Raw genomic sequence first — 19,467 nt, 5'->3', positions numbered from 1 at the left:
GAAAGCAATATCAGGCCTTGTAATTAATATGTACTGCAATGTTCCGACAATGCTCCTATAATCTGCCACATTCATAATTGCACTTCCATCTTGGATTGACAATTTGCAATTACTTACCATTGACGTGGGTAGACTTCTGGCACTCTCAAAGCCAGTTTTTCTCAATAATTCTCCAATGTATTTGCTTTGATTCAAGAACAATCCATCTTCTGTGTAGCATACTTTAATAGCAAGAAAATAGTTTAAAAGGCCAAGATCCTTAAGTGAAAAGGCTTTATCCAGATTAGAAATTACTTTTTGAATTTCAGCTTCGTTATCACCAGTAAGTATTATATCATCTACGTACACAAGAAGCTTGTTCTATTGATCTAATTAGGAAAATCCTAGCGGGTGATGGCTCGCTTTGGGTTGCTTGGTTAAAATCTTATGTTTTCAAAGATCAAGATTTCTGGAATTTTGTTGCAGGTTCTAATGTGAGCTGGAGTGTTAATAGAATTTTGAAACTGCGATCTATTGCACTCACCATCTTATCATCTTCTGGTTATCTTAGGCTTAACGACATTTGGGAATCTATTTGTATCAAAAGAGAGAAGGTTCCCTGGCAGAATCTTATCTGGTTTCCCATGCACATTCCTAAATTCAGTTTGATTGCTTGGATGTCTTTGTTAAACAGATTACCAACTAGAGATCGGCTACTCAAAATGGAAATTTCCACAGATGGGACTTGTGATAACTGCAGTAATGATCAGGAGACGAGAAATCACCTTTTCTGTCAATGTTCTCTTGCTGTTCGTCTTTGGAGCTTTGCCCTTATGCTTAATGGCTTGAAGAATGCTTCATCTACTTGGGAAGAAATGGTTACTCGGGCTTCTTCAACTTGGAAAGGGAAATCCTTGCTCATCACCATCCTGAAGATTGCTTGGACAACCTATATCTACACTTTGTGGGAGGAAAGGAATCGTAGAATCTTTCAAGGTCGTCATAGATCAACCGATGAATTGCTCAAGATTATTATTGAAGCCGTGCGAATTCAACTAAAGGGTAAAAATATTAATAGAGCTGATAGAACAAATTCTAACCTTTGTATTGCTTGAGGTATTACTTAAACCAATCAATGTCTTTTGTAAGTATGTTGTTTGTATTTCTGTTTTGATTGGTTTTGTTTATTTGTAGTATAACTATGTTCTTCTAGATAATAAAATTTAACTTATCCAAAAAAAAAATTTTTGACAGCTGAAAATCTTTCGAAAATAAATAATCTCTCAACTTCTCAAACCATGCTCAAGGTGCCTGCTTTAAGCCATAAATGACCTTGTTTAGTTTACAAACTAAGCTTGTAGTACCTTGTTCAAACCCCGGAGGCTGAAGCATGTACACTTATTATGTCAAATCCCCGTTTACAAAAGCATTATTAATATCGACCTGTCGCAACTTCCATCCTCTCATTATAGCAATCGAAAGTATTATTCTTAAGGTGACCAGTTTAACAACCGAACTAAAAGTCTCATGAACAAATGGGCCACTGGCGGCGCAAGAGGCATCTGTAAGGGTTTCACAAACCCTAGATTAAGACAACTGAACCGTCGAACGGATAGTGATCTAACAGTAGGTATCACTGCGACACTAGGGTTAATGTGCGAACCCTAGCCTAATGGATTAGTGTATGCAGGCTTCAGTTGGATATTCAAATTATGTATGGGTTGTTGGTTTTGTAAATAAATTTTTTGTTTTTTGAGAAATTATTTTGTGAATGAGTTTTTTATAGAAAAACTGACTCATTAAAAATCCCTTCTTAACCTAATAAGAGGAAAAAAGTACCCAATTATCATAAATCAAATATCAAGTACATCTTTTTGAATGTCATGAGCAACGATATCAGGAAAAACCGAATCAAAGAACAAAGAGCCATCAGTTCTAAGAGCCCAATTAGCTAATCGATGAGCAACATGATTACAAGAATGACTAGCATAAGTAATATGAAACTGCGAATGGTTTCAAAAAAATCGTCCGAGCTTCCTGCACAGAAACACCAAGAGTTGAAATTTCACCAAAATCTCTTGTAATCTTGTGAACAAATGTCAACGAGTCAGTTTCAAATTGAACAACTGTCCATCCCATATCACAAGCGAATCTTAATCCAGCATGCAATGCATGGAGCTCCGCAAACCCAGATTCAAAGCAACCAACAGATGGTTGAGCAAGTCCACAACACACTTGGCCACTTTGATCATGGTCTATAACACCAACAGCTACTATTCTTCGAGATCCGTCATAGGTGTCGTCGGTATTTATCTTAATTACCCCCGCAATATGGGCTATCTATCAAGCACAATCCACATCCGAGTTCACTCGATTAACCTCCTTAACGCTCAAACAATTTTTCATCTTCTCCTTAGCAATCGCTTTCAAGTAATGTTGGTGTAGAATCTTCGCATTGGTAACCAAGATCCAAGGTGGTTGTAACCTATCACCGTGAACAAAAGAATTTCGATTATTCCAAATATTTCATAATATAACCAAAAAAACCAGCAAATAAATCACGCCCAAGGATTGAGAAAGCTTCCTCCATCCGTATCAGTGGATTATCCGCGGAGCTTAGGTAGAGTAGTGCTGGGATTTCGGCAAGGCGAAGGACCTCTAACGTCTTTGGACAGCTACGGATTGCATGTATCGTCGTTTCTTCTGACAGTGAACACATTGGACAAACTCCATTAGATAAGCCAACATCTTTGAGGCGACTCCCCATTGGCAAAGCGTTTCAAGCTACTCGCCAAGAAAAAAATCGGATCTTCGAAAGAACATGGATTTTGGCAATAATCGACCACACCTTGGACTTATTTTCATTGACATGGATCCTTCGTTCCAACCACCAATATCTCGAGCACACTGAATATGTCCCAGAATCATGGTTGCCCCAAACAATTACATCCTCATTACATGATGCAATAGGAACATTAATACCCTGAAATAGGAGAAAAGATGGACATTATCTATGGACTGTTATTTTTTGGTGGATTTGATTTATAAATATAATAACTTTTTTATTTATTTAAAATAATAATATGGAATAATCGGGTAAAAATGGGTGCCGTTACAATAGGTTTGGAGTGATCGTGTGATAAATAATTATTAAAATACGCTAATTATTATTTACATAAAAAAGGAGGAAAGTCGAATAAGCATATTTAGTTTGGAGTGAAATACAAAGGAGGTAAACAAAACACGTGGCATGATTTTTTAAGGGTTGAAAAAATTATGAGAAAGTGACAGACATTCTATGACTAGCTGAAAGTTAATAATTAAATAATACTTTCATCGATCCTGCATGGTAAAAGCAGACGAACCTTTATGATCAAATACTTAATCAACATCTTTGAGGTGGTGTCGTCCACTATCTCACGCCCATCTACCAATAACTTTATTAGATTTTAGACTGATGATCAAGAGGAGATATGAGATAATATTTTTAATTAATTTAATTTTTTTAATTTTAAAATTATTTGTTTTTTTAAAATTAAATTTATCTAACTTAGTTTACAAAAATTTTGTGTAATTCATGTGGAGGTCGTACGTTGATCATGATGTTAGCATATATATTCCGCCTGAAATATTTAAGAGTTCCAACATTTGGATATTATCGGTGCCTCTGATACATTACGAAATAGTAGAATGTTATCTTATCAAACGTGTGCTGCGACAATTTAATTTTGTCCAAAGGATTCCGTCGGCACCCGTAAATTTGGACGAATTGTGTCGCTTAACGCGACAAGGTAAGATGAACGTGAACTGGGCAGATCATCATATGGTGTACATGATCGAGTGGATCAGAAGATTTGATAGGTGACCAGTTTGTGAACCCATCTTTAACCACAATGTTACATCTAATTACATACAATGGTACAACATTAGGCTCGATTGACCAACTGAAAATCACCAAGAGGGGGTGAATTGGCCTCTAAAAATATTTGAATAGAAGAAATAAAAGATAGAAAAATTGACACAATGATTTATAATGATTCAACTTTTCAACAAAGTATACATCCACTACCTTAGCTCCACAATAAGAATTTTCTAACAAATTCACTAATTTGTTCTTACCTTTCAAGGATAAGGTGCAACATTTACAACTCTATATTTTTTCTAAAAGATAAACGAGAACCTCTCCTCTTTTTGTAAGGTTTACTTTGTGTAAACAAGAAGATATCTCTAGGTAGGTGTTCACAAGAATTAAGCTCATAAAGAATGAATTATAAAGGTATACAATAAGCTCAATACATGTAATACCCCCAAAATTTTGACAAATGACTAAAATGTAAATTTTGAAAGTTTGGTGGCCAAAATAGAAACTTGGGAAAAGTTCAAGGTCCAAAGTGATAATTTCCCAAAAAGAATTTTTATTCTATAAATGGATAGTTTATCCTGAAGAATGGAGCTTTTATGGAATTCATATTTTTATCCGTAGTTTGTGTAAAAAGCTATTAAACGATAAAGTTCGATAAAATATTCAAGTAACCGGATCAAATCAGAAGTTTCATGTTAAAGTGAATAGTTGAATTTAATAGACTAAATTCAAAATTTTGGAAAAATGGAAGGGAAAATGTGAAAATTAGTAAATATGATTTTTATATTTATTTAATGTTATGAAAATGGAGATGAAATGATGACATGAGATAATTATCAAGATTCATTAAAAGTAAAAAGGACTTTTGGACTAAAATGAATTTTAAATTCATTTTAATTAGTTTAAATACCAAGTGTAGTGAGATTTTTTGGGAGAAAGTTTAAGAACCTTTCTTTTTCCTCCTCCTTGCTGCCTTGAGCTTCCCCAAGGTGAGAATTTTTTTTTCTTCATTTTTGAGCTATTTTATTAGGATTTTGGACTAAGTTGTGAAATAGGAAAATATTCTACATTAAATATTCTACATGTCGATTATTCTTCACATGGAAATGAAGGAAGATGATGGTAGAAAGTAGGGATGTAAAATCAGGTAATCGGACAGGTTTCAGTCGAATCTTGGCAGGTCGGGTAAAATCGAGTACATGTCAACTTGATGGTTTGACTCGGATCAGGTCGAGTACGGATCAAATTAGTTCGGGGTTATTTTCAAGTTGATTTGACACTATATCCATATCGAGTTCAGGTCAGGTCATTTTCAGTTCAGATCGATGTCAGTTCAGGTAAAATTAGTTCAGGTCCGAAGCAGATAAAGACCAGGTTAATTCAGGTTCAGGTGGACTTCAGTCGGATCTCGTTCAGATCCGGTCACATCATTGACAGATAATTCAGGTCGGATGTTTATTGGATACAGATTGAGTTCAGGTCGGGTCGTTTTTATTTTTGGATTAATTATTTTGTCATCTTTTGTGATTGTTGAATTGCAAGTTGTAATTGTATATGATTTCGAGTAAATTAAGAGAAAAACAAATATTCATGGATCAATTTTGTAAAAAAATATAAATTGAATTACAAAATTGAAGAAATGTAAAATTACAAATAAAATCTTAAAATATAAATTAAACAACACACATAGGTCAGGGTCTAAATCGAAATAAATTTAAAATGTGAGGATTAAATTAATATAAAAAAGGACTAAATTAAACACATTTAAAAAATTATGGGACAGTTACAAAAATATAAATAAATAACAACTAACAATTGGCCAAATAAAGATGCAATTATAAATTTAAGGACTAAATTGAATACATATAAAAGTGAAAGACTTAAAATTGAAATAAATTAAAAAAACACAAAAGGATTAAATTGAAATAAATGCAAAATGTTAAAAAATAATGAAAAATATAGTAAATTGCATTCATTTAAAAAATTGAAAAAATTAATATATATATATATATATATATATAATATATAAGTTTATATATAAACTATATTTATATTATAAACTATATAATTATTATAAGCTATATACATAAATTATGTTTATGTGAATTATATATATAAACTATGTATATAAACTATATTTATATTATAAACTATATAATTATTATAAGTTATATATATAAATTATGTTTATGTGAACTATATATATATAAACTATGTATATAAACTATATATGTATAAACTATAAAAAGTATATAGTTTATAAAATATTATTTATATTAATATAGTATACATATAAACTATATAAACTATATAGTTTATATATTATAATTTATATTAATATAGTATATATATGTATGTATAACTAATATAAGTAATATATATATATATATATTAAAGAAACACCATGCATAAATTATATAAAGTAATAAATTATATAGTTTATAAAAACCCTAAATCCTAAACTTTATAAATTATATATGTATAGACACATTTGATAATTCATATATAGTTTATATAAACAATAATTTATATAAATTATATATGTAACATTAACCTATATTCTATAAACAATAGTTAATATATGTAACTTATAGTATATGTATACATGTAAACTATATTTGTAACTTATAGTACATGTATGTATAAACTATGTATAGTATATATATATATAAACCATATAATGTAAATTACTTATATAGTTTATAGAAACAATATGCATAAACTATATAAATTAATAAAGTATATAGTTTTTAAAAACCCTAAGCACTATACATAAACAATAGTTAATATATGTAACCTATAGTATATGTATACATGTAAACTATATATGCAACTTATAGTACATGTATGTATAAACTATGTATAGTATATATAAACTATGTATATATATGACCTATAGTATATGTATATATACAATCTATTTATATGTTATATAAACTATATATGTAACCTATAGTTTATAATCAATAGTTTATATTAGTGTACTATATAGTATATACTTTATAACCTATAGTATATAATTTATAAACTATAGTTTATATTAATGTTAATTATCTTAACTATAATTTATATTAATATAGTATATAGTTTATAAACTATATTATATTAATATTAATTATATTAACTATAGTTTATAAACTATACTATATAATTTATAACATATAGTTTATATTAATATTAATTAAAAATTATAAACTATATTATATTAATATAAGTTAATATTAATATTAATTATATCAATATTAATTATAATATATAATTATTGTAATATTAATTATAAATAGTTAATTAATAAAAATTATATAGGGATGAAATTGGAATAATTTAAAATATAACGATTAAATTGAATCATAAAAGTTGGACTAAATTGAATAAAATAAAAAAAAGGGGATGTTGAGTTAATCGATTGACGGAATCGGCCAAGAGGGGAGTGAATTGGCAATTAAAATTTTTGTGGAAGCTTTTGCAGAAAATTGAAAGTAATTGCACAGCGATTTACAGTGGTTCGACTTTCTCAAATGAAGTCTACGTCCACTACCTTAGCTATCCACACTAAGGATTTTCCAACAAATTCACTAATTTGTTCTTTCTTTTGAGGCCAAAGAGATAACCTTACAATTCCCTCAAGAGTATACCCCAACTCTTGAGAATACTCTTTTTCCCAAAGAGAAGATTACAAATTTGCAAACTTACAAGAAAACCTCACAAGGTAAGATGTTTGCACAATTCTAGAACAAAGAAAAGAACACTCAAAGATGAATACAATTGAGCACAAAAAGTGTTCTTGAAAGCAAAATGAATATTGAATGAAAATAGGCTTGAAATGCTCAAACTTGAGGTTTGATGCTTTCTCTTTGACTCTCTCTTGATTCTAGTTGCTTGATGTTTCTTGTTGTTGATCAATGACTTCTAAGCTTGCTTAAATACACCTTGGATCACTTCTGAACGTTGGGGATGATTAGAGAAGATATTATAGCCGTTTTAGTGTGAAAACATTTAATAAAACAGCTTGGAGCGTGGGGGGAATCGGTTCCCCCTTGAAGGGAATCGGTTCCTAAGTGTAAAATTCAAATATTTCGACCGTTGTACAAGGGGGGAATCGGTACCCCCTTGGGGGGGATCGGTTCCCTCCGAGCATACTGGAATTCTCGGAGCAAAACTGTTTAGGGGGGAATCGGTTCCTCCTATGGGGGGAATCGGTTCCCTCCGAGCATTCTGGAAATCTTGGGGCCAAAACCATTTAGGGGGAATCGGTTCCTCCTATGGGGGGAAATCGGTTCCCTCTGAGCAATCTGTAATTTTTGGCTTTGAATTGGTTCGAAATACTTTGTAAAATTATTTTGAAATTGTTTTATGATTAAAACTTAATTTTACACTTAAGTAAGGATTAAAAATGATTTTTGAAATATTTGGAGTAATGTTTTTATATTCGAATAGTTATATCGAATATACTTAGAAAATCATTTGGAAAATCTTAAAATCCATTTAACTTAATTTGTTATATCGAAATATCAAAATGTTTCAACAATCTCCCCCTTTTTGATATAACAAAACATTTTAGTAATTTTAAGATTTTTGAAATCAAGTTTTGAAATTACTCCCCCTTACTTTAACACTTCTTCAATTTATTATGTAAAAACATTTAACACCTTCAATTTATTATGTAAAACATTTAACACCTATTCTTCTCCCCCTTTTTGTTAAATCAAAAAGACATTGTAAAACAAGGTTTTGAAATCATTTAGCCAATTGATTTATTAATTATAAGCTTAAGCTGCTGAGATCACAATCAAAAGAGAGGTTAGCCATTAGTTTCATAAATCAATATTCATAAATAATGTGATATGGCAAAATTGGTCATATTGCTAATGATGATGCAAAAAATGAATAAAACATATAAGTTCACACTATTCATAAATTTAAAATCCAACAATCCACAAAATCAAACAATCCAAAATATCAAAAATGTTGAAACAATATTCTTTTAGTTCAAAGTCTTAAAACTAAACACATAATCAAACATCCGGATCGGTAGGAGGAAAACGGGCTCGCATAGCGGCCATCTCGTGTGTGAGTTCATTGATACGAGCGTTGGTTGATTCATTGTTTGCACGCATCTCCCGAAGAATCTCTAATTGTTGAGCTCCCATTGTGGATAAATGAGACTCGATAGAGGTAAAACGCGAGTCCATGGTCGCATATCGAAAATCAAATGTCTCCATAAAAGATTGAAAATATGGAGGCATTTGAGTCGACTGTTGTGCGTGCTCCTCGGGTTGTTCAGGCTCATCTTCAGCTTCATCGATATCCCTCATTAATTGTTCAAACTCGGGATCTTCGTTAGCTTCGAGTGGAGCTTGTGAAGAACTAGCTCCCGGAGTAGAAGATCGAACCCATGCACCGGTTTCCTTATTTTTGACCCATCCCGCTCTTGTTAAAGAAAGAAGATTGATTTGTTTCTTAAGAGGAAATGAGGCATCTAGACCAACTCGGAGTTCGGCTTTAGAAAAGAGATTACTAAGGATACAACCGTAAACTAGTGAAGAACAGAGTTTCTTATTTGGCACTAAGTTAACGGTTTCAACGATCTCAGCAAAGATAATCTCGGAAAGGTTTATTTTTATATTGTTTTCAAAACAATGCAACCACCAAAGGTCTAAAGCTCTAAGAGTAGAATAACGGCCCCCGGATGGTCGAAACCACCAAGTGATCATAAGATGAAGAAAACGCTCATGGAGATCTAAAACACTTGCACTATCATTCCGTTTATATCGTGAGCCTAAAACTTGTTTTTCGTTTGATAATCCTTCATTGTCCAAGCCTAAGGCATTGGCTATGTAATCCGTATCAAGATGGAAATATTGACCTAGGAGGTAGGAACGCACTCCTATGGTTTTGGTTTTGTCACGATTTTTGATACAAACGGCATTACAGTAGAAGATACGAACAAGTTGATGATAGACAATGGGTTCAAGTTCGAAAAGTTTATCAAATTTCCATTCGTGCAAGATAGGGAGATATTTAAAGTTAATATCAACCATAGTTTGAAGAGATGGGATACGTTCTTCCCTAATCTTATATGAGTCAAAATATTGGTAAAACCAATAACGATAATCTTTAGGACCCGGTTGATTGAAACAAGAATTTTGGATAGTCAAGTTAGGATCAAGATTTGGAATAGGATTTTGAGGAATAGGAGGAGGATTTGGTTGACGACTAGAACGACTAGATGAAGACCTAGGACGTTTAGGATTTGACATGGTGAAGGAAATCGGAATAGATAGAATAACCTGCAATTTTAAAACAAATGTATGCAATTCAATTAATCCCAAAAACTCAATTGAGTCCTCAATATTTCAAGGTTCTCTAAATCAATCCTAATGGGCAAAGCTTTTGAGAAACTTTTGAAAAATATGATTTTGAGAAACAATATATGTATAGTTTTCATAATAACAACATAATTTAATCAAAACACAATAATTTAAAAACAATTTTTTTTTTTAATTTCGATTTTTTTTTTAAAATTCTTGTGTTTTTGATGAAATTAGTTGTAACATCTAGTTTCTATTCACTAAACAATCAATGCCCGATCACTATTTCAACCTAGAACTAATTAAAACTAATCCTATGTTCAAAAATAATAAAATAGAGAGTTTAGAAAAATTACCTTGAAAGATGAAGATTGAGGGGATTTAGATGTTGTTTGCACGATTTTAATGATTCCAACAGGTTTAGAAGATGATATTTGATTCGAATTCCGATTAATATCGTTGATTTGAGGCAAGAAAGGAGATTTGAGAGGAGTTGAGAGGGAACGGCGGAAGAGAGGGTTTTGAAAATTTGGGGGTTTTGGGTGTTCTGCCCGATTTTAACAGAACCCCAGGGGGGGTATCGATTCCCCTGTGGGGGGAATCGGTTCCCCTTCAAAGGGGGAATCGGTTCCCTCAAGGGGGGGATCGATTCCCTCTGCACCAAAATGCTAAAATCCAATTTTTTAAGCACAAAATGCTAAATTAATCTTTTCTAGTGGTATTGGCAACTCATATATCAAAAATTAATTATGTTCAAACAATTAAATTAATCTTTAATCGATTTTTGAACATAATTTTCACTAAGAATCACAAACTCCCCCTAACTAATAGCAAGAATGCAATCAAAAATTATTATAAGCATTTTTCAAGATTTATTAAAAGTGCTAAAATTATTTTAAACACTAAGTGAAGATAGGTTGGTCTAACCTAATTCTCTCCTAAGTGTCCAAAATCTTTCCTTGTCTAAGGGTTTTGTAAAGATATCCGCTAATTGGTGCAAAGTATCAACAAATTCTAGAACTACATCTTCCTTAGTGACATGGTCTCTAATGAAGTGATGTCTTATTTCAATGTGCTTAGTTCTAGAGTGTTGAATGGGATTTTTAGTGAGACAAATAGCACTAGTATTGTCACACTTGATAGGAATGGTACCTACTTCAATTCCATAATCAAAAAGTTGTTGTTTCATCCATAAAACTTGTGCACAGCAACTACCGGCTGAAATGTATTCCGCTTCAGTGGTAGATAATGCAACACAATTTTGTTTCTTTGAAAACCAAGAAATCAACATATTTCCAAGGAATTGACAAGTACCGGAGGTGCTTTTCCTATCTAATTTGCATCCTCCATAATCCGCATCAGAAAAGGCATGCAAGCTAAAGCTAGAGTCTCTAGGATACCAAAGTCCTAAACTAGGAGTGTCCTTAAGGTATCTAAAGATTCTCTTAACAGCTAGTAAATGTGATTCCTTAGGATATGATTGAAATCTAGCACATAAGCAAACACTAAACATAATGTCCGGTCTACTTACAGTTAGATAAAGCAAAGAGCCAATCGTTGACCTATATAATTTAACATCTACACATTTACCTCCTTCATCTAAGTCAAGCTTTGTTGAAGAGCTCATTGGAGTGTTATGAGATTTCCCATTTTCCAGTCCAAACTTCTTGAGCATATCTTTGATGTACTTAGCTTGATTAATGAAGATGCCATCTTTTCTTTGCTTGATTTGGAGTCCCAAGAAAAATGAGAGCTCTCCCATCATGCTCATCTCAAACTCACTTTGCATTAGCTTAGAAAATTCTTGGCAAAGAACATCATTAGTAGAACCAAATATTATATCATCAACATAAATTTGAACTACTAATAAATCTTTACCTTTTCTCTTTAAAAACAATGTAGTGTCAACCTTTCCTTTTAAAAAATCTTTTTCAATTAAAAAATTTGACAATCTTTCATACCAAGCTCTAGGAGCTTGTTTTAAACCATAAAGAGCTTTTGTCAATTTTAAAACATGATCCGGAAAATTTGAATCTTCAAAACCTGGAGGTTGTTCCACGTACACTTCTTCTTTTATAAAACCATTTAAAAATGCACTTTTAACATCCATTTGATATAATTTAAATTCATTGAAACATGCAAATGCCAATAACATTCTAATTGCTTCCATCCTAGCTACGGGAGCGTATGTTTCATCATAGTCTATGCCTTCTTCTTGAGTATAGCCTTGAGCAACAAGTCTAGCCTTGTTCCTCACTATATTACCACTTTCATCAAGTTTATTTCTAAAAACCCATCTAGTACCTACAATAGATTTATTACTAGGCCTTTCAACTAATGTCCATACTTTACTTCTCTCAAATTGATTTAATTCTTCTTGCATAGCCATAATCCAATGTTCATCTTTTAATGCTTCTTTGATGTTCTTAGGCTCTATGCATGAAATAAATGCAACATAATTACATATATTTCTAAGAGAAGATCGAGTAGTTACCCCTTTTGATAGATCACCTATAATTTCACCATCCTTGACATAGTTGTACTCTCTTGGAAAAGATACTTCCCTTTCTTCAATGGTTGGATTCTCGAGGGGATCATGAGTTTCTTCATCTTTTGTTTCTTCCTTTGATGATGATTCTCCAACGTCATGTCTAACGTCATTTGCTTGTACAATACCTACATCATCATTAACAGAAGAATCCTTCCTTGGAAGGGGATTATCATCGAAAACAACATGTATAGACTCTTCTACAACTAAAGTTCTTTTATTAAATACACGATAAGCTTTAGAATTTAAGGAATAACCCAGAAAAATTCCTTCATCACTTTTAGCATCAAATTTGCCAAGATTTTCTTTACCGTTGTTTAAAACAAAACATTTACATCCAAAAGGATGAAAATAACTAATGTTAGGCTTTTTATTTTTGAGAATTTCATATGGAGTTTTCTTTAAAATTGGCCTAATCATTACTCGATTTACAACATAACAAGCGGTATTTGTGGCTTCCGCCTAAAAATATTTTGGCAAATTATTTTCACAAAGCATGGTTCTAGCCATTTCTTCTAAAGTTCGATTTTTCCTCTCAACAACTCCATTTTGTTGAGGGGTTCTAGGTGCTGAAAAATTATGGCTAATACCATTAGAATTACAAAACTCAATAAATCCAAGATTTTCAAATTCAGTTCCATGATCACTTCTAACACTAGTGATAGAGTAACCTTTTTCATTTTGGATTATTTTTGAAAATGTGGTGAAATTTTCTAATGCTTCATCTTTAGTACTTAAGAATAGAACCCAAGTGTATCTAGAATAGTCATCTACCAAGACAAATGCATATTGTTTTCCTCCCAAGCTAGTAGTTCTAGTTGGCCCAAAAAGATCTAAATGGATCAATTGTAATACTCTACTAGTTGATACATCATTAATAGATTTAAAAGAAACTCGTTTTTGTTTTCCTTTAGCACAAGCATCACAGATTTTATCATTATCAAATTTAAGCTTAGGCAACCCTCTTACTAAGTCTCCTTGAATTAACCGTTGCAAAACACTCATACTAGCATGACCTAGTATCCTATGCCATAACCAACTATCATGCTCATCCTTAGCAACTAGGCATAAATTAGTCATATCAATAGAATCTAAATGCACCATGTAAATGTTTCCTATTCTATGACCAACAAGCATAATCCGATTAGATGCAATGTCAATGACTTTACAACCATTAATTTCAAATAAGACATTGAATCCTTTATCGCATAATTGACTAATACTCAATAGATTATGCTTTAATCCATTCACATATAAAACATTCTTAATTTGTATGGAAGAGGTATTACCTATTGTACCAATACCTTCAATGTGACCTTTTGAATTGTCTCCAAAAGTCACTTCTCCTCCATTTTTGGCGTTAAGCTCAATGAACCGGCTTTTGTCTCCGGTCATATGTCTTGAGCATCCACTATCAAGGTACCATGAATTTGAATTTGTTTCCCGTGCCTTGTAGCAATGCTCCTTTCCCTACAAACATAGATTAATTTTTGATTTTTGGTACCCAAATTCTTTTGGGTCCATATTCATTAGTTTCCAAAATCCTAGTCCCCTTAGATATCCATTTGTGTAGGATATTTTTATCTTTAGTAGTAATGAGTTCTTTAGGAACCCACATACTTCTAATGATTTTTCCATTAGAGGTTCTTTGGGGACCTCAATGATTGTAGTTTCTAAAACTTTTTCTAACAAAGTTGGATTTTGAATTTCCACCTTTTTCAAAATGTTTTGTTCCAACTTTATCAAAAGAAGTTTTAAGATCATCAATTTTCTTTTGATGATCATCATTGATCTTTGAAAGTAAATTTTGCAAATCTAAATTTTTCTTTTCAAACTCTTCTAGTTTGATTTGCAAATCTTTGATTTTACTTTCAAGATCGTTGTTGGTTTTGGATATGAGTTTGTTTTCATTTTTTAATTTTGAAACATCATTTTTATATTTTAAAAACAATTTCTCATAATCCGAAGCCAACCCATTGTACTCCTCAAATAACTCATCATAAGATAAATCATCAAAATCGGATGAGTTAGAGGTTACCTTAGAATCTTCCCCGAATGCCATCAAGCACAAGTTTGCTACTTCTTGTTCCTCTTTATCGGAACCTTCTTCATCGCTCCATGTAGCCACATGAGCCTTGTGCTTATTCTTTGATTGACCCTTTTTCTTCAATTATGGGCAATCATATTTGACATGCCCCGACTTTTTGCATTCATAGCAAATGATTGGGTCCTTCTCTTTTGGTTCATTTTTGAGGCCTTCGTTTCGTTTGAATTTTCTTCCTTGGTAAGGTCTCATCATTTTTCTGAACCGTTTGGCAAACAATGCCATTTCCTCGTCATCATCATCATTATTAGAATCACTCTCATCTTTTGTGGATTTGAGAGCAACTCCAATATTTTTCTTCTTCTCCTTTTCCTTTGGTGTCTCTTCAACTTTATCAAGGTCCACCTCATCTTCGAGCATCATCTCATGAGTGAGGAGTGAACCGATAAGTTCTTCAAGAGTTAAGGACGATAGGTCCTTAGACTCGATGATTGCCGTCTTCTTTGATTGCCATGATTTTGGGAGAGAGTAGACTAACTTCCTCACAAGCTTTTCATTTGAGATGATCTCTCCATATGATTTGAGACCATTGACAATCGTTTAAAATCTATCCGTCATAGCTTTGATGTCTTTATTTGGTTTCATCCTGAAATTTTCATAGCTATGCGTTAGAATACTAATTTTTGATTTATTTACCTCATATGTACCTTCATGTGTGACTTGAAGCTTGTCCCATATTTCTTTGGCGGTTGTACACGATGAAACTCTTCCGTATTCATCTGGTCCAAGAGCACAAAAAATAATATGGATAGCTTTGGAGTTGAGCTGGAACATTCTTGTCTCTCCTTCACTCCACAACCTTGGATGAGTGATAGGCTTGATGTATCCTTCTTCTACGGCATTCCATGCTCCCATGTCACTTGCTTGAATGAAGTACATCATTCTATTCTTCCAATAGGCGTAATTAGCTCCATTGAAGAAAGGAGGCTTGTTGACGGGCATCGAATCAAGACCGGAGTCGTAATTTGAAGTGGAGGCCATTGATGACTTGGTAATCGATGTAACTCTTCCCGAATCGACTCAAGAGGCGATTAAACCTTCAAATGAGTGAGGCTCTGATACCAATTATTGAGTTAATCGATTGACGGAATCGGCCAAGAGGGGGGTGAATTGGCAATTAAAATTTTTGTGGAAGCTTTTGCAGAAAATTGAAAGTAATTGCACAGCGATTTACAGTGGTTCGACTTTCTCAAATGAAGTCTACGTCCACTACCTTAGCTATCCACACTAAGGATTTTCCAACAAATTCACTAATTTGTTCTTTCTTTTGAGGCCAAAGAGATAACCTTACAATTCCCTCAAGAGTATACCCCAACTCTTGAGAACACTCTTTTTCCCAAAGAGAAGATTACAAATTTGCAAACTTACAAGAAAACCTCACAAGGTAAGATGTTTGCACAATTCTAGAACAAAGAAAAGAACACTCAAAGATGAATACAATTGAGCACAAAAAGTGTTCTTGAAAGCAAAATGAATATTGAATGAAAATAGGCTTGAAATGCTCAAACTTGAGGTTTGATGCTTTCTCTTTGACTCTCTCTTGATTCTAGTTGCTTGATGTTTCTTGTTGTTGATCAATGACTTCTAAGCTTGCTTAAATACACCTTGGATCACTTCTGAACGTTGGGGATGATTAGAGAAGATATTATAGCCGTTTTAGTGTGAAAACATTTAATAAAACAGCTTGGAGCGTGGGGGGAATCGGTTTCCCCTTGAAGGGAATCGGTTCCTAAGTGTAAAATTCAAATATTTCGACCGTTGTACAAGGGGAGAATCGGTACCCCCTTGGGGGGGATCGGTTCCCTCCGAGCATACTGGAATTCTCGGAGCAAAACTGTTTAGGGGGAATCGGTTCCTCCTATAGGGGGAATCGGTTCCCTCTGAGCATTCTGGAAATCTCGGGGCCAAAACCATTTAGGGGGAATCGGTTCCTCCTATGGGGGGAATCGGTTCCCTCTGAGCAATCTGTAATTTTTGGCTTTGAATTGGTTCGAAATACTTTGTAAAATTATTTTGAAATTGTTTTATGATTAAAACTTAATTTTACACTTAAGTAAGGATTAAAAATGATTTTTGAAATATTTGGAGTAATGTTTTGATATTCGAATAGTTATATCGAATATACTTAGAAAATCATTTGGAAAATCTTAAAATCCATTTAACTTAATTTGTTATATCGAAATATCAAAATGTTTCAACAGGGGACAGCGCTACAATGCGAAAGGAAATTAAGAAACACGCGGATCCTTAACCCGGCCCGAACGGATCGCTATATAAGGTCAAAATTTTTGTTTTTTTTCTTCTCATTTTCAATTTCCTGTTCATTTCTCTCATTTTGCTCTCTCTCTCTCTAACTCTATGTTTCTCTCAAATTCTCTGCCTTCTCTCTAGAAGTTCATCAGTGTTCTTCATTTTTCTTTGAAAAAACCTTGTTTTGATCTTCAAAAACACCAAATCCAAAAAAAAGAAAAAAAATTCTATTTTTTTTGGATCAAACACTCGAAATTTCATTCTTGTTCGTCCTTGTTCATCCTTGTTTATAGGAAAACCCTTATTTGATCTTCATAAACACAAAAACCCATACGTTTTCTTGTTTTTTTCGATCAAACACCCAAACTTTTCTCCCTTTTCGTCCGTATTCATCCCAATTCATAATTGTTCTTCACAAACACCAAAACACATGCCACTTCATATTTTTTAGATTAAACCTCTCGTTAATCCTTATAAACACCTAAACCCTTAAATTATTTTGTTTTCTTCTATCAAACCTGAAACATGTTCATTTTTTGTAACCTGACCTTAACTTGAACCCAAACCCTAAACCCAAACCTAAACCCAAACCCAAACCCAAACCCTAACCTAAACATAAACCCAAACCTAAACCTAAACCTTAAACCAAACACAAACCGAACCCAAACCCGAACCCAAATCTAAATCTGAACCCAAATCCAAACCTAAAACCTGAACCCAAACCCTAACTTAAATTCAAACCAAACCTAAAAACCCTAATCGAGCATCTTCATTTGTTATCTCTGTTGATATTTGAATCCCTTTCTTTTCAAGGGTTTCATGGATAACTTTTCTTACGAGTTGAATGGTCCAAGTATGTTTAGTATTTTATTATTTTGTTTTTTATTTTAATATTTTTTTATTAATATATTATTCATTTCTTTTGTAGGAGAAAACCCAACAAATCAGAATGAAGGGCATTCTGAAAGAGGTAGATAAACTGTTTAATTTGTAGCTATTGTTGATTTGTTTCCTCTGTAGTCCTTGTTTGTGTTATTGGTTGTTCATTCGGATTGCTTTTATAAGGTTGCTAGTTGCCTTTATTTACTGTTTAAATAAATTGTTTAATTTGTAGATATTGTTGATTTGTTTGTGTTGTTGGTTATTCATTTGGATTGCTTTTATAAGGTTGTTAGCTGTCTTTATTTATATTTTAAATAAACTGTTTAATTTGTAGCTACTGTTGGTTGTTCATTCGGATTGCTTTTATAAGGTTGGTTGCTAACCCTAAATTTTTTTAGAAGGGGATTTAAATGATTTACTGTCCAAAGCAGTTGATTTAAATAAATCCTCTAAGAGGAAGTCCACTGGTTCATTCGAATTTGGGAGAAGAACCTCTCCTGTTTGGGACCACTACACATTCAACAAATCAGATGATGGTTCTCTTTATACCAAGTGTAAGTATTGCAAATTGAAAAGGTATAAAGTTGATTCTTATATTGGTACATCTAACCCTAGAAGGCATATTGAGAAATGCCAAGCATATAAGGATTTTCTTGCAGAAAATCTAGATAGTGTAGCTTCTTTTTATCAAAACAAATATTGTGAATTATTTGCTGAGGCTATTCTGTGTCATGGTTATGCATATAGTATAGTTGGGCATGACAAACTTAGGGATTTACATCATTACCTTAATTATTCTGTTAAGGATATATCTAGGTATACTGTTACTAAGTATTGCATGTTGGAGCATGAAAAGCATAAAAAATTACTGCTTGATTCAATGCATTCTGTCTCAAATCGTGTTTGTTTTACATGTGATGCTTGGTCTGCCTGCACTTCACGTTCATATTTTGCCCTTATTGCTCATTATGTTGATAATAACTGGAAACTTCAGTATAAAATACTTAATTTTCGTCGTTTCCCTCCTCCTCATGATACTGAGTCTATCTTTAAGTTTGTGAAAAATATGATATGTGAATAGGGTCTTGAAAAAAAGCATTTACCATTACACTTGATAATGCTTCTGCAAATTATAGAATGGTTAAGAGACTGAAAGATGATTTGAATGTCATTTCTCCTCTTCCCTGCAATGGTAAGTACTTCCATATAAGGTGTGTTGCCCACATTTTGAACTTGATAGTTCAAAAAGGTTTGAAGGTAATTGATTCTTCTGTTAATAAATTACGTCATATTGTTAAGTTTATTGATTCTTCTGACTCTCGACTTTGTGCCTTTGAATTAGCTGTTAAAGAGTGTGATTCTTCTTTCTATGGTAAGTTAGTATTGGATGTTCCTACTCGTTGGAATTCGACTTACTTGATGATTCATAGGAAACTTGAGGCTAGATTAGGAATTAACTTATTTGTTAATAGGGAAAATGAGTTGGATATCATTACTGATTATGAATGGGAAACAATTCAAACAATCTGTG

At 32.7% G+C, this 19,467-nt stretch overlaps 1 protein-coding gene across 1 annotated transcript; it reads left to right on the top strand.

Moving 5' to 3' along the window:
• Positions 1 to 393: 393 nt before the first annotated feature.
• Positions 394 to 1,094, top strand: LOC120138218. Its single transcript, XM_039153768.1, has 2 exons — positions 394 to 415; positions 466 to 1,094. The coding sequence occupies exons 1-2, from the start codon at positions 394 to 396 to the stop codon at positions 1,092 to 1,094; spliced, it is 651 nt and encodes a 216-aa protein (XP_039009699.1).
• Positions 1,095 to 19,467: the final 18,373 nt, after the last annotated feature.

Source organism: Hibiscus syriacus, unplaced genomic scaffold, assembly GCF_006381635.1.
Source record: "Hibiscus syriacus cultivar Baekdansim isolate YM2019G1 unplaced genomic scaffold, ASM638163v2 tig00110678_pilon, whole genome shotgun sequence".
In the NCBI taxonomy this organism is placed as follows: Eukaryota; Viridiplantae; Streptophyta; class Magnoliopsida; order Malvales; family Malvaceae; genus Hibiscus; species Hibiscus syriacus.
This window is presented reverse-complemented; position numbering and strand designations above follow the sequence as displayed.